This window comes from Onychomys torridus, chromosome 7 (genome assembly GCF_903995425.1).
Source record: "Onychomys torridus chromosome 7, mOncTor1.1, whole genome shotgun sequence".
Classification (NCBI taxonomy): Eukaryota; Metazoa; Chordata; class Mammalia; order Rodentia; family Cricetidae; genus Onychomys; species Onychomys torridus.
The window spans coordinates 48259187-48274252 of record NC_050449.1 but is presented as its reverse complement, the minus strand read 5'-3'; the positions used below and the strand labels follow the sequence as shown (position 1 = coordinate 48274252).

General features: G+C 42.5%; 1 protein-coding gene across 1 annotated transcript in view; it reads right to left on the bottom strand.

The window, feature by feature from the left end:
* Ireb2 (iron responsive element binding protein 2) overlaps window positions 1-14113 on the bottom strand; it is a 44377-nt gene extending 30264 nt beyond the window's left edge. Inside the window, exons 1-2 of the mRNA XM_036191857.1 lie at window positions 13947-14113; window positions 12326-12415 (exon numbers count right to left, since the gene is read on the bottom strand). Of these exons, the coding sequence (XP_036047750.1) occupies window positions 12326-12415; window positions 13947-13965 (109 nt within the window). The 5' untranslated portion in view covers window positions 13966-14113. The remainder of the gene's footprint in view (window positions 1-12325; window positions 12416-13946) is intronic.
* Between the last annotated feature and the right edge of the window lie 953 nt (window positions 14114-15066).

Genomic DNA, 15066 nt, shown 5'->3' with positions numbered 1-15066 from the left:
AAAAAAAAAAAAAAATCACACATTCTATTGGTGTCATACTGGGCCCTGGGACTGACAGAACCAAAGATAAGTTGGGAAGGAGCTGCTGCATGGCTCCTGAGTTTAAGTTAAGGAAGGCAACAGAGACTAGCATTTCTGGCTTTCTAAACTGAATCTGCAATTCCAATATGGCTCTTTCTTTCTCTACATGGTACAATATGCTCCCCACTGTACTGGCAGTTGCATGTTCTCTACTACGAATGATGAGGCATGCAACCAAAGCTAAGCAGGCTGAGCCAGAGGCACACTTGGAGAAAATTCCAAGATTTTTGGCTTTCTCTACATGGTGTGGGAGAGTATGCCTCCTTGATAAATATGATCTGAAAAAGTACAGGGACACACTTAAAAGGCTGACCAACTACTAAACACAATTCAGTCCCTGAAAATAGCTCACATTGAGATGGGATCATAAGCAGATTGTTACAGGAGTAATAGGCCTTAGCACCTCAAGTTCAACTATCTGCCATGAAAGAACTTGACCATTTACAAGAGGAATTTTTGTAGAAAAAAGACATATAGATATTATTCTCCACACTAGCAAGATTTAACAGGAAAATGAAAAAAAAAAAAAATGGAGGATGAGATGGGAGTGTTGGCATGCCATTTCTTACAGCTGGCAAGTAAGTGGCACAAGGAAAGTATAATACAATTAAGATCTGTGCTAAAAAGGACTCTTTCTGGGATCCCAAAACCTGGAAGCCATGGGAAGAATCAGTCAGTGAGGAAGGAGAGAATCAGACAGAAATTAATATAAGTCAGTCCTCAGGTCTGACTTCAACGTTGAAAAAGGAAAATCCATGACTCAATGTGCAGACAATGGCCTTAATAATGGCCACTGCAGAAGAAACTATGGTAATCAGGGAATACTTCGCCTCTGAACTGCTTGAATTAAGACAGATTTTTTAGAAGCTGGAGAGATGTTTCAGTGAATAAGAAAGACCTTTTAAGCCAATGAAAGAATTCCTCACAGCCTGGCTTGTGAAGCTGTGGGACATGGATGTGGCTAGGAATCCAAGTATCACAAGCAAAGAAGTGGAGTAATAGCCGGGCGGTGGTGGCACACGCCTTTAATCCCAGCACTCGGGAGGCAGACGCAGGCAGATCTCTGTATTCAAGGCAAGCCTGGTCTACAGAGTGAGTTCCAGGAAAGGCGCAAAACTACACAGAGAAACCCTGTCTTGAAAAGGAAAAAAATAAAAAATAAAAAAAATGCCATGGGCAGATTACCTCCTATAAGCTGCCAGTCAGACAGGCCTAAGTCATAAAACTATAACCACTACTGTTGGTTACATGCCAGAAATAGACAGTGAGTCCTGTGGCTGCCTTAACTGCAGGACATGAAGAAATAAAGCTGGAACTGAAACAAATGTTCCTTCCCTGCCTCTGGCACTGTGCAGGATGCTGTGGAAACTCACTGACATACCTGCTTGAGTGACTGTACAACCAACATGTCACTAGTAAACAGTGGCACTGACTGTCACTCATTTCTGATTTGATTTAAAGCCCACTCCAGAAGAGAGGATCTATGTTTGGTTTGTGAGGCGGGGTGAAGACCTGTGGCTGAGGAGGCCATCTGCCCTGGAGGGAGGCTGCTGCTACTGTTTTGTGAAAGATGTTATGAGCCTGTCAAACTGCCTTCTAGACATTTATATTTACTCCTGTACTGACTACTGCTGTCAGCTGTAGAGGGAGTCCTTTTAACTTCTGCAGTGAGTGCTAGTTCCTGTAGAGACTCAACCAGTCACACACCCAGAGTAAGAGACCATTCCTAGAGTATAATGGCCCAAGGCTAAGCTATAAATGGGAGAAAATGAGATGTCCCTATTACACCCTCCATTTCTATCCAAGGCTCAGGGAATAGTGCTACAGAGGTGTAGAAGAAATCCAAGAGCAGCAGGAGATGAGGTGTTATGTGCTATATCTTTCATACTGAAACATTCTCTCCTGTGAAGAGAAAGGAGGCTGAGAAGACTCAGGCAGGGAACCCAACTTACCAGAGTCACAAGACCTCACTATAAGCAGTAAACAATTGCTAGGAGAGAGGAAACTCTTCAGTATGTCAGCATTTATGAACATCCCGGGTCCCCGTAAGTAACTCAATAACCTCCCTGGTTCACCAAATATGACTGGAGTAGTCTCTTTGGTCTATTATCAGTGCCCTGTCTGAAGTGAAGAAGCATTTGTTCAAATTTCCCCAAGAAAAGTCACACAATACTTAGCTTTTCTGCATTTTCAGTTAGTCTGTATATCTCCCCTAATTCAAGAACTGTTTTTTAAACAAAACAATTAAATTGAGCCAGGCGGTGGTGGCGCACGCCTGTAATCCCAGCACTCGGGAGGTGGATCTCTGAGTTCGAGGCCAGCCTGGTCTACAGAGCGAGTTCCAGAACAGGCTCCAAAGCTACAGAGAAACCCTGTCTTGAAAACAAACAAACAAATAAAAAAAATAAAAAATAATAATAATAACAATAAATTGAGACATATTTTGCATATCTTATATTTTAACCTTTCCAAGTGAGCAACTTAAAATTGTTTTAGTTAAATATGACACGTTTTGTAATTAGCATCATGAGTACATTTTAGAACATTTCCATAAGCTCAACATTTTCCCTATGCTCATTTACTGTTAATCTTCACAGACTGTGGCTCACAACCAATTGTGACTGTAACTCCAGGGGATTCAACACCCTCCTCTGGTCTTCACAGGCACCAGGCACATACATGGTGCAGACATACATGCAGAAAAATACCTATATACATAAAATAATAATAAAATCATAACTACACATAAGTCTTTTAAAAAAGAATATTGTGTGCATATAATAGCTAGGTCATATAATAACCATTTGTTCATTCATTCACTGGTGCTAATGAGAAAGGTTGAGGGGCTGCAGAGATGGCTCAGTGGTTAAGAGCACTGACTGCTCTTCCAGAGGACCTGGGTTCAATTCCCACATGGCAGCTAACAACTGTCTGTAACTCCAAGATCTGACACCCTCACACTAACATTCACGAAGGCAAAACACCAATGCAAATAAAATTTAAAAAATAAATAAATTTAAAAAAAAAGAAGGAAGGGTTGAAACCTAGAAATTGTATGTGCTAGGCAAGCATGCTACCACTGAGCTACATTCCCAGACCCGTAACTTTTAAGAAACAGCCCACCTACCTTCCAAAGTGGTGGTATCCTTTTACATTCCCACCAGCAATGAATGAGGATTCATTCTCTCCATATCTTCCCTAATACTCATTTGTCTCTGACATCACACCCACCACACCTAGTTAAGAGTTCTAATAGTCTCTGAGCAAGTCCACAGTTAACGTTTTCCTCTTTGAACAACTCTTTTTTCTACAGACTCACACAACAGCTCTCTGCAGTTTTCTCCCTAGCATGTCATTTAAAGACTGTTCTAGGTCTTGCAAATGACGTGCCAAAGGGCACTAAATTGCCTTTGTTTTCAACATGAAGGTTGAGACCCCTTTGGCAAACCTGTACTTCCAAAAACATTTACATTATGATTCATAACTCCACTTTTACTTCCTGTCACTATCATCCATTCAGACATCTATGTCAACACAAGCATCACAGGTGGGCTTGGGCACAGTTCTGTAAACTCAGCTACTCAGGAGGCCAAGGCAAGATCAGAAGTTCAAGGCTTGCCTGGGTTAGAGTTAAGTTCAAGGCCAGTGTGGTCAACTTATTGAGACACTATCTCAAAATGAAAAATGAAAGGTTGAAGATAAGAGTTCAGTGAGTGCTTACCTAGCATGCTCAAGGTCTTACGTTCAATTCTCAGTACAAGGAGTTTTTAAAAAAAGTATTGTACTTTTCTTTTCTTCTTGGTTTTTCAAGACAGGGTTTCTCTGTGTAACAGCCCTGGCTGTCCAGGAACTCACTTTGTAGACCTCTGACCTCAAACTCCGAGAGATTCACCTGCCCCTGCCTTCTGAGTGCTGGGATCAAAGGTGTGCGCCACCATACCTGGCTTTGAAACAATGTTCCTGACACATCTTTTTTGTCTACTATCACCACTCAGTCCAAACTCCCATTACAAATAAACTGTCAACCTCCATGCCTAATCCACACTAGTATTTTCAAAATATGGTCCAGGGCTCCTAGGATTTTGAAATCCTTTCAAACAACCTATGAGGTCAACTGAGACCTTGTTTTCTTTTTTCCTTAACATTCTGACCTTTCCGGTGATTTTTTTTAATTCTTGTGGCAGTGGTGGGGTTTATGTGCCACAGTATGATCATGGAGAACAGAGGACAACTTGCTGGAGCGGTTTCTCTCTTTCTACCATGTAGGGCCCAGGGATCAAATCCAGGTCATTAGGCTTGGCAGCAGGTACCTTAACACTCAGATATTTTGCCTGCCCTCCTTAACAGCTCATGCCTATCATCCCAGCACTCAGAAAATTGAAGTAGGATTTCCTTGAGTTCAAAGCTGGCCTGGACTAGAGTGAGACCCCTTCTCAAAACAGCAACAGAACAAAAGCCAAAAATGAGTGCCTGATGAGCCAAGGCAGCTAGTGTAGTGTACTAGTGTTTGTGTGCTTTATCACACAAAGACCAACTTCATTTAAGAATGTCATTGAAGCTGAGTGTTGATTTCTTAAAATTTAGCTGCTAAAATCTTTTTAATTCTGTGTGACGAAGTACATACAGAGCTTTTCTGCTTAACATCAAAGTACAATGACTGTGATAGATGAAAAAGCTGTAAGGAGACAGGCGGTGGTGGCACACGCCTTTAATCTCAGCACTCGGGAGGCAGAGCCATGCAGATCTCTGTGAGTTCGAGGCCAGCCTGGGCTACAGAGGGAGTTCTAGGACAGGCTCCAAAGCTACACAATTCCAGGAAAGGAGCAAAGCTACACAGAGAAACCCTGTCTCGAAAAAACCGGGGTGGTGTGGTGGGGGTGGGTGTTCAAGTTAAATAATTACCCACTTTTTTTCCCAAGAAGTTTTCACTTGAAGAACAACTCATAAACCATGGCTATTCAAATGTGAGTATTTAGTGGACATTTCTCAAAAGCAAAGTAAGTGCTAGACATAGTGGCTACGCCTTTAGTTCTAGCACTTGGGAGGCAGAAGCAGGTGGATCTCTGTGAGTTCAAGGACAACCTAGTCTATACCATGAGTTTCAGGATAGCCAGAGCTACACAGTAAGACCCTATCTCAAAAACAAAATAAACGTAACTGTTACTTATCTAGTGCTACTCTGTCTGGTCATAGCATTTATTCATCTTTGAGATGGTAAGGTTGTAATGAGTTATGCAGATTGTGGAGGGTGAATAAGAATGGCCCCATAGGTTCATGTATTTGAAGACTTATTCACTAGGGAGTGGCACTATTTGAAAGAATGAGAAGAATTAAGAGGTTTGGCCTTGAAGGAAATCACTGAGAGAGAGATTTAAATTTCAAAGGCCCATGCCAGGCCCAGTTTCTGTTGGTCTTTGCCTATGGTCCAGGATATAGAACTCACAGCTACTTCTCCAGCAATGTCTGCCTGTATGCTGCCATGCTCCCCACTAGGAAGATAATGGACTCTGAAGCTGTAAGCCAGCCCACAATTGTAAGAGTTGCCTTGGTCGTGGTATCTCTTCACAGCAGTGGAACAGTGACTGAGACAAAGGTCTTCCAAATGTATTACACAACTTACTAAACAACAACAAACATAGTTGTCAATTTCACCATGGCTTTCTCAACACGGGAACTGGTGTCTCTCAGTGCCACTTAAGAGCCTCAACGTTGTGCCAGCACCTGGGCCAAGGCATCCTTATAAAGAAAGCTCTTGTTCCTATGCTAGAGACTAGACTCCACCTGGAGGCTGCCCGGAGATGTTCCATGTTAAGTCCCATTGTTCTCCAAACCCCTATGTGGCCCATGAGCTCTGAAAGGACTCTTGCTCTACCAGCACCTGCCCTCCTAAAGCACATCCACATCACTAACTACTGACTGCTTGGCTATGCACTTCAGTGGGTGGACTACAGTCTAGCAAAATGGTTCTCAGCCCTCCCAATGCTGGAACCCTTGAATATAATCCCTCAGGTTGTGGGGACCCCACCATAAAATTATTCTTTGCTGCTTCATAACTGTAATTTTGCTACATCATGAATTATAATGTAAATATCTGTCTTTTCCGATTGTCTTAGGTAACCCCTGCAAGAAAGTCATTTGACTCCCAAAGGGGTCTTGACCCACAAGTTAAGAGCCACTGGGATAGCACCTCCAGACATGCATCAGCTAGTTCAAACCAGCAAACTTCTTGGCAATCAAATATACAGAACCACATCTTTTTTTAAAGAATTCTGAGCCTCTTCCAAGTTGGGTATTTCCTCTTAACCCTAGATTACCATACAGTTTTCTGGTTTCTTAAAATTACAGTTACATAGTCAACAATCTTTTAAAAACTAAACCTCTGGTGGTGCTTTGTACCTCCTGACTGGACCCAGACTGTTACACTAAAGCCCTCAGAGTACCCTTTGCACATAATTTCCATGTATATTCCATGGAAAACTGTGCTTTCCTTAGCACAAAGATGCTGTCTTGGCTATCATTTGCCAGAAAAACGTGAGTACTCAATAAATGTAAGCGAGATGAATGAAACAGGGTATTTAAGAGACAGACTGCTTCTCAGTGGGAATTTCTAAATTTTATGAATCTAGAAACTTTTAAAGATATTGGTAATTTAAGCTGAGAAAGTATGTTAATTTATTCTTTTGAAATAAACTCAGGAACCATAAATATCCTTGCGAGCAGTAACTTCAGGTCTAGTTCTGAAAGTCTACGATTGTAGAGGAGAGGAAGTTGATGAAAGACAAACCCAGGTTCCCAGGACAAGGCTAAATGGCTGCTCCAAGACTGGGCAACACAGGGTTGAGGATGTGGCTCAGCTGTAGCTGACAGAATGCTTGCCTGGCATGCATACATCTTGGGCTTGACCTCCAGTGCCACATCAACAGCATGCCTATAATCCTAGCACTCAGAAGTGGAGGCAGGAGGATCAGAAGTTCAAAGTCATCTTCAGCTAAATAAAGAGTTCAAGGCCATCTTGGACTGAGCGAGATCCATCCTAGGAAGGAAAACAACAAAAACCCAAGCTAAGGGTTGAGATTTCTTATTTGGGATTTAGGGACAAGCACACACAGAAGGCTTGTCTTCAATCAAGTGATTTGAGTAGAAAGGATAGAAATATGAAGTACCCAAGAGAAAAAACAAAGAATGCTAACAGTAGTGGCCCGCTGCCTATTTTCTTGACAGTCAGCTAGACTGAACTGGCCTGGGAGTTATATACCATCACAACAAATTCTACTTTGGCTGAGCTGTAAGAGTCGCTTTCTTATAATCAAAGAGTCTAACCAGAAACAGAAAACAAAAAGCGAAGCTAAAGTCAAACTCGAACATAATGTTCCAGGTTAAATGTGCAATTGTGCTTGGTATCTACAGAATCACATTAAGTGATCTTTAGAAATGTATGTACAATGTGTACATTCCATAAGTAAACTGTTTCACTGCTTACCCAACCCACAGGCCTTTCCAGAGTCCAAGGAAGATACAAGATCAGAGAAGACATGCTTACCCTTTCAGCAGGGTAACTGGATCAGCAAAGGAAAACCAACAAGTCCAGTTAAAGCAATAGGTGAAAAAAAAAATCACCCAGAGATATCACCTTAGCTGGATGGCAAGCCATTCACAACACACAAAAACTGGAAATTATTCAAAGTGAGTACAGTGAGTTTTACAGACAGAAGACTCGGGTAGACAGGAAAAAACAAAGAGAAATGGCGATCTCAGCCAGCCTTCAAACAGTAAACAGCCTCTGCCTGGTTTTGAAAAGACTATTTTTCCTCCACTATGTTTGCCTGTCTGGAAACTGTATTGTATTTTCTACGAAAATATTTGTTCTTTACAGCTCATGATAGAGAATGGGAAGGCAGCATATACTAAGAATGTAAAAATAGAAGTGTGTGATGAAGGTGGAAGGGACAGCTTTACTTGCAACCTAACAATATGTAGCAACAGCTTGAATTAAAAAACGTGTGTGTGTGTGTGTGTGTGTGTGTGTGTGTGTGTGTGTGTGTGTTAGAAGCCAGGGATGTAGACCAGTGCTATCACATTAGCCTAGCATGTATTAAAACCCTGAGTTCCATTGCAAGGGAAGTGGGGATAGAGTAACCATACAGGGAAAAGCTAGTAACAACTTTACTGTGTAGCCATTAAAAGCTGTAGCAAAGTACAGATAGCCCTTTCTACTGGAAACTCATGCTCCCTGACTCAGAAACCAAGCAGATTCATATAGCAGGAAATCTTGTATTGAATGACATGGAAAAATGTGCATAATATATTAGGTAAAGAAAAGCTCACAAAACAATACACATTGTATTTTCATTGTAAAAATATTCATGTTTCATATATGTACATAAAAATGTGACTTTCTATTTTATCTGTGAAGGCCTTATCATGCTTGCAACTTATAAATCACAAAGACTCTCCTAAAATGTTAAATACTGATTTTCTTTCAGAGATTGCAATGTAGGAGTTGGTTTTTGTTTTGTTTTTTTGTAGTGCTAGAGATCCAATCAGAGCTTTGTGCATGCCCTACCAGAGCTACATCCTCACCTTTGGTATTTGGAGATACAATCTACGTAGTACAGGTTGGCCTTGAACCCGTGATCTCGACACGATGAATTGACAAACATGTGCCACCAGCCAGGCTACAAGGTAAGATATGAACATAGTGCAGGCTATATTTCTATTTACTATGTTTAAGAAAGTAAGTAGTCGGGAAGGAAGGAAAAAAGAAAAGATAAAATGACCTAAAATGAAGGGTCTGAGGCTTCATACAAGCTAAAACTGTAAACTCCACCCTAGCCAGTCTCTTCACTGCCTTCCCCATTACTAGCAACTTCATTCATGCTTCTATAATGCTGCTCACTTTAATTCTGAGGTTGACTGCCCTCCACATGTCCTTTGTTCTGCCTTAGGAATACGTATGTTCTTAAATTCAGAGAAGACAGTCACCAAGATCTCTTAAGTTTCTAGTCAGTATACTAAAAAGTACCAAAGAGGCAATTCAGAACTTTAAAAAAACAGTTTTCCAGGAGGGAAATTGTGTCAGATCAAAATGTAGTCAACATCTCATGAGTGTCCACTTCCATACCCTGAATAAAAATGAGAAGCAAAAGATAAAATGGCCAGAGGCAGGCTCATCTCGGTAACTGAGGCTTCCGTGGTCTACAGAGTGAGTTACAGGACAGCTATAACTATGTAGAGAGATGCTAAGAGAAAATGACATGAAAAATAAATAAATTTGTGTTGCCCCCATCTAAGGAGTAAGAAAGGGCATTAGGTTGGTGAAACAGATGGTATAGGCTGCCTTGCTATCCTTCATTCTCAACCAGTTCTATCTTTTTTCTTTATCAAGAAATCTTAAAACTGTTTTTGAAGGTATTTAATTTATTACAATTGTAATAAATATAACCCTGGTAATTCTGAGAAAATGGTACATATAGATGCCCATAACAGCTTATCTTCCATCAGATAAATTAATTTTTATATTATTAATAATCCCTTTCATTATAATTGCTTTTGATTCCCTACTGACTCTATGTTTATAGGTCATCTTCAAGTGGGCACATTTCCAAAAATAATCCATAGAGATTATTTATTCTCAAGTACAAAAATTATGCCTATAAATGCTCTTTTATAAATTGCTCAAAATGGGTTTTAAAAAAACTTTTGTATGGATGAAGATGCAGTTTGGTTGGTTGGTAAAGTGCTTGCTTGGTTTGCAAGAGGCCCTAGACTTGACCCCAGCACTACCCAAACCATGTGTAGTAACACATACCTGTAATCTCAGTACTTGGGAGATGAAGCAGGAGAATCAGAATTTTGAGGCCAGCCTGAGCTACATAGTGAGTTCCAGAATATGCTGGGCTACATAAGATTCTATCTTATAAACAAAACACAACAAAACCAAAAACCCTTTGAGGCCAGTGTGGTGGCTTGGGTGAGAATGGCCCCCATCGGCTTCTGTACTTTAGTACTTGATCCCCAGCCAGTGAACTGTTTGGGAAGAATTAGGAGCTGTGGCTTTGTTGGGTGGCCTGTCAGTGGGGGCAGGCTTCCCAGTTTCAAGAGAGCAGAACCAGTCCCGGTGCTCTTTCTGAGTTGGGGTTGTGTCTCAAGATGTGTGAGCTTCTCAGCTACTGACCAATACTGTGCCTGCTTGACTGCCTGCTGTCATGCTCCCTGCCATGATGTTTATGAAGACTAAACTGCTGAAACTGTAAGCCCCAAATACATTTTTTTTTTTTCTGTAAGTTGCCTTGGTCATGATGTCTTATCAGAGCAACAGAAAAGTAATTAGACAGACAGAATCAGGTATTTTGGAGAAAAGAGTTTATAAAGAAACCTATTGTGCCCGGTGGTGGTGGCACACACCTTCAATCCCAGCACTTGAGAGGTAGAGGCAGATAGATCTCTGTGAGTTCAAGGCCACCCTGGTCTACAGAGTAAGTTCCAGGACAGTCTCCAAAGCTACAGAGAGAAACCCTGTCTTGAAAAAACAAGGGGCTCAGTGATTAAGAGGACCAACTGCCCTACCAGAGGACCTGGGTTCAATTCCCACATGACAGCTAACAACTGTCTGTAACTCTAAGATCATACATGCATAGACCAATGCACATAAAATAAAGATAAATAAATTGGAAAAAAAACCTATTGTGTATATGTGTATGATATGTGTACGGATGATATACACCTGTCTATGCATGTGTATACAACAATGCTGGGTGTTTTTCACTATTGCTTTCCACCTTTTTTTTCAGAGAGAGATAGGTTCTCTCACCTAGAGCTGGCCATTTTGGCTGGGAAAGTGAGCCCCAAGGACCTGCCTGTCTGCATCCCCAGAGCTGGAACTACAGATACACATGACAATGCTGAGCTTCATACATGGGTTCTGGAGATCTGAACTCAAGTCTTCAGGCTTAGGTGGCAAGCACTTTATCCACTGAGCCATCACTCCATGGCCAAAGACTCCTCTCCCTTTTTAGCAAACAATTTTCTAAAACCAATGCAAAATCATCAGTTAAGAGATAAACTAAATGAAAGACACAAAATACAAGAAAATAACCAGCCTCTCTTCTCTACAAATTACTGCAACAGAAGGTATAAAGGCTATTGCTGTCATTCTGGGGGTTAGCTATTTTTGAAGAGCAATCTAATTCTAAGACAGGGATCTTCCAAGATATTAAAAAAAAATCTTAGAAGACTTGTCTCACAATGCACCTAAAAACACTGTACATGAAAATCTAGACTACTTATAGTCACAAAAACCTACATTACTTATAAAGGAGGACTAAACAGGATTAAAGAAAATCTCTCTCCAAACTGTAAGGCTGCTCATGTATTTTTACATAAAGCTTTAACAAAAAAGCTCACCAGCAACCATTCTTCCTAACAGGTCTTTGGTCTGGTTGAAAAGTTACTCAACTTTCAACTAAGTCAAAAGCTGGGCTTGGTAGAGCATTCTTTCAATTCCAGCACTTGGGAGGCCAAGACAGGAATGACAGACAGTTCAAAGCTAACTTGGGCCACTTATGAGACTCTGTCTCAAAACAAAACACAACTAAAAATCAAAGTCAAGAGTCCATCTATGCAATGGCCAAGAGGTTAATCACATTCATTCTTCTGAGAACCTGATGAAAGGTTTGACCCTGATTAGGAATGTGCAAATGTTTACCAAAGAGTCAGAGAACCACGCTTAGTAGTGGACAATTCAAACCAGTGGACTAATTGATAACCCTATTGAAAGATGGCATAAAGAATAATGAAGCTCTAGGTGATGGTGGCATGTGCCTTTGTGCTCATCACTTGAGAGGCAGAGGCAGGTGGATCTCTGGTTCAAGGTCAGCCTTGTCTACAAAGTAAGTTTCAAAACAGCTAAGTTCTACAGAGAAACCCTGTCTCGGAAAACCAACCAACCAACCAACCAACCAATGAAAAACCCGAAGCACTGACCACTTGAAAAAGTTAACATACACATTAAGTCACTATAAAATATTGTTGTTTTCTTTTAAAAAGTTTTAAAGGAGAAATTAAGGTATAGGTTTCCATTTTCCTCACCTAGAAGTCCAAAGAGAACTTTTGTCAATAAGAAATATGGGTAGGTGTACCTGTTACCACATGGTGGAAATAAATTTAAAATGTCTTCAGCTCTGCTTGACGAATGCATTATAATTACTAGAAACTAAAGCCCAAGAAAAATGTAAAGCAACATTACCATACTTGGTGCCTCCAAGTTTAGGTACATTGAAGAACTTCTTATGTGAATTGCCACTTAATGTTTCAATAAGGTACTCAAAGGTGTATCCTGAAAGAAGAGGAAAAAAAAGAGCAAGCTTTTCATCAAATACAGTTAGCAGGCTTTTTTTCCCCCAAGACAGGGTTTCACTGTAGCTTTGCGTCTTTCCTGGAACTCACTCTGTAGACCAGGCTGGCCTCGAACTCACAAAGATTTGCCTGCCTCTGCCCGGCAAGCAGGTATCTTATTCAAATAGAAAACACCCAAAAAATTTGCTCAGGAGAACTTTGCACAGTGATGGGAATGTAGTTATATGTGCATTACCCAGTAAGGCAGGTATGAGGTACAAGGGGCTTTAACTATGACTGCAGTGGATGGTGGTGGTGTGGTGCTGAGCACATTACACACACAAGGCTGGTCTCCAACACACAGAGTTGTATAATTCTAAATTGTGACTCTTGTCAAGCAGAAAACTGGTAAGATAATTGACTAGTTTGTCCACTGAGACAGGGTATACCACTGTAGCCCAGGCTGGACTTAAGCTCACTGGGCAATCCATGAGTGCCTCCAACTAGAGGTAATCATCCTTTCTCTGTCTCCTGAATGCCGGAATTACAGGCATGAGCCACCATGCCCACTTAGTGGCTTCTCAATCTTAAAAAATATGTTAAATGTCCGGGAGGAGACAATAAAGATGGTTCAAATGGTGTGCAAGCATTCAGAAAACATGCCCTGAAGTACTGCTTAAGTACAGGCAGAATGCTTTGAGAAAACCATTATGTTAGATTTTCAAAAGGATCAAAAGACAATTAACAATCCAACAATAGAACACTAAACAAGATTTTTTTTAAAAAAAAGTGACCATCGAAATATCTAGATAAATTGGTACATTACATTCTCCTAGGAGATATGTCCTTATGGTTATGCACTAATTGAATATGCCCCCACTCTCAGTGTCGTGGGGAAAGGGTGAGGCAGCCTTGGGGTTGAAAAGATTCATTGTGCAGACTTATTACGTGGACGGGCGGGACCCCTAAACACTGCTAATATCTTCTCCCAAAAGGAGACAAGATAAGCACAATCCACTTGGAATGGATAGTGTTGTTCTTTTGTGGAGGGAGGTGGCTGGGGGAGGAGACTCCGCGCTGGCAATAATCTGGGAACCGGTTGACTAACGTTCAGCCTCGACAGCCCCTCACTCCACGTCCAGAAGCAAAGAAAGAGAGAGGGACTCCAGGCTGCTGAGTGCAATGAACAACCCAGCAGTGTGAAACCCAAACGCGGGGACCCAGGTCTCCCCACCTCCACGCTCACAAAACGGGGGCGGGTGGAGGAAGACGTGGGCTTGTCCGTGCCCCAGGTGTTACTCCCGGGGGCCTGGAGGCTGCCGACGTCAAGCAGCGGACCCTGGCCAGCGGCGGAATTACCGCCCCGTTCAAGAGCGAGACGCGGGCGGGGAGGCCTGGCGTTCGCGGCCTCGGCCCCGAAGGGGGACCTGGGGAGCCCCCCGGGTGACCGTAAGAAAAGCAAAGCAAGGGCCACGGCGGACGGCAGCGCACGCCTCCGGCCGCCAGCGCTACAGCGGCGGCCAGGAACTGACCTGCACTTGGGGAGTCCATCGCCGGAGACCATATTATCCCTGCGGGGAGGGGGCCGGCGGGGGAAGGAGGGGGAGGCCAGGCCGGGAAGATAGGGAAGAAGGCAAGCGGACTGGCAGGGGAAGGAGGAAGGAAGCAGTCTCGCGCAAACACCGCGAGAGCCGCAGAGCTGGCCCGGGGTCTGCGCTCGCGGGATTTGCCGGCTAACTCTCGCGAGATCTTAGGACCGGGTGAAACAAAGAAAGAGAAAGGCGGAGCCAGACAGTAGGCGGGTCCCTGCGCAGTCTCCGTTGTTCTCCTAAGCGGGAGTGAGCGGTGAGGGGGCGGAGCCTTGGGAGGTAGTGGGTTTAGCTGCAGGGAGCTATAGGGTCCGTTACTTTGTGGCAGCCCGAAGTGTCCAGTGAGGATTGGAGGTCCAGCGACGTCTTCAGGGTGTCTTTTGGGGGAAAGAGTCAAGATTGGAACTCTTAGGAAAGACAGCTTAAGCAGAACCAGTCGCCCACCCCATGGTAAACCCTCGTGTTAAGCCGTGATGTATGGGGCGCCCACTCGCGGGTTCTCCAGAGAAGATGGCCAGGCTGATGGAACACACAATCAACTAAGCTTAGAGGAGAATATCCTAATACTTGTTACCACAAGCACCTCGTGTACAAAACCTCTCCAAAACAATCACCACCACCCAAGCCAGTGATTCCTTTCGCGCTGCCTGTACCAGTAAATGGCACTACCCGAGCACCCCCAGTACGTTGTCCTTGACTGCTCCCTCTTCCATTAGGCGTCCACTTGATCTATCTATGTCGGGTCATCTGGAACAGGAGTTGTAGACAGCTGTGAGGCAAATGCTCATCCATCTCTCAAATCTCATGGTTTTTATTATTTAGTTTGGGCTTTTGAAAAATTGTTGTGGTCCTGACGATTGAACTGAGGTCTTCTATAAGAGCAGAAAGTGCTCTTAACTGATGAACCATCTCTCCAGGCCCAAGACAGTCTCTTTCTTATACAATTATACTACAACAATTAAATTCAAGAAATTTAGCATTGACACAGTACTATGTATATTTACATTTTACATATTTGAATAATTAAGCCTTATTAATATTCTATAATCAAACACTGACATAG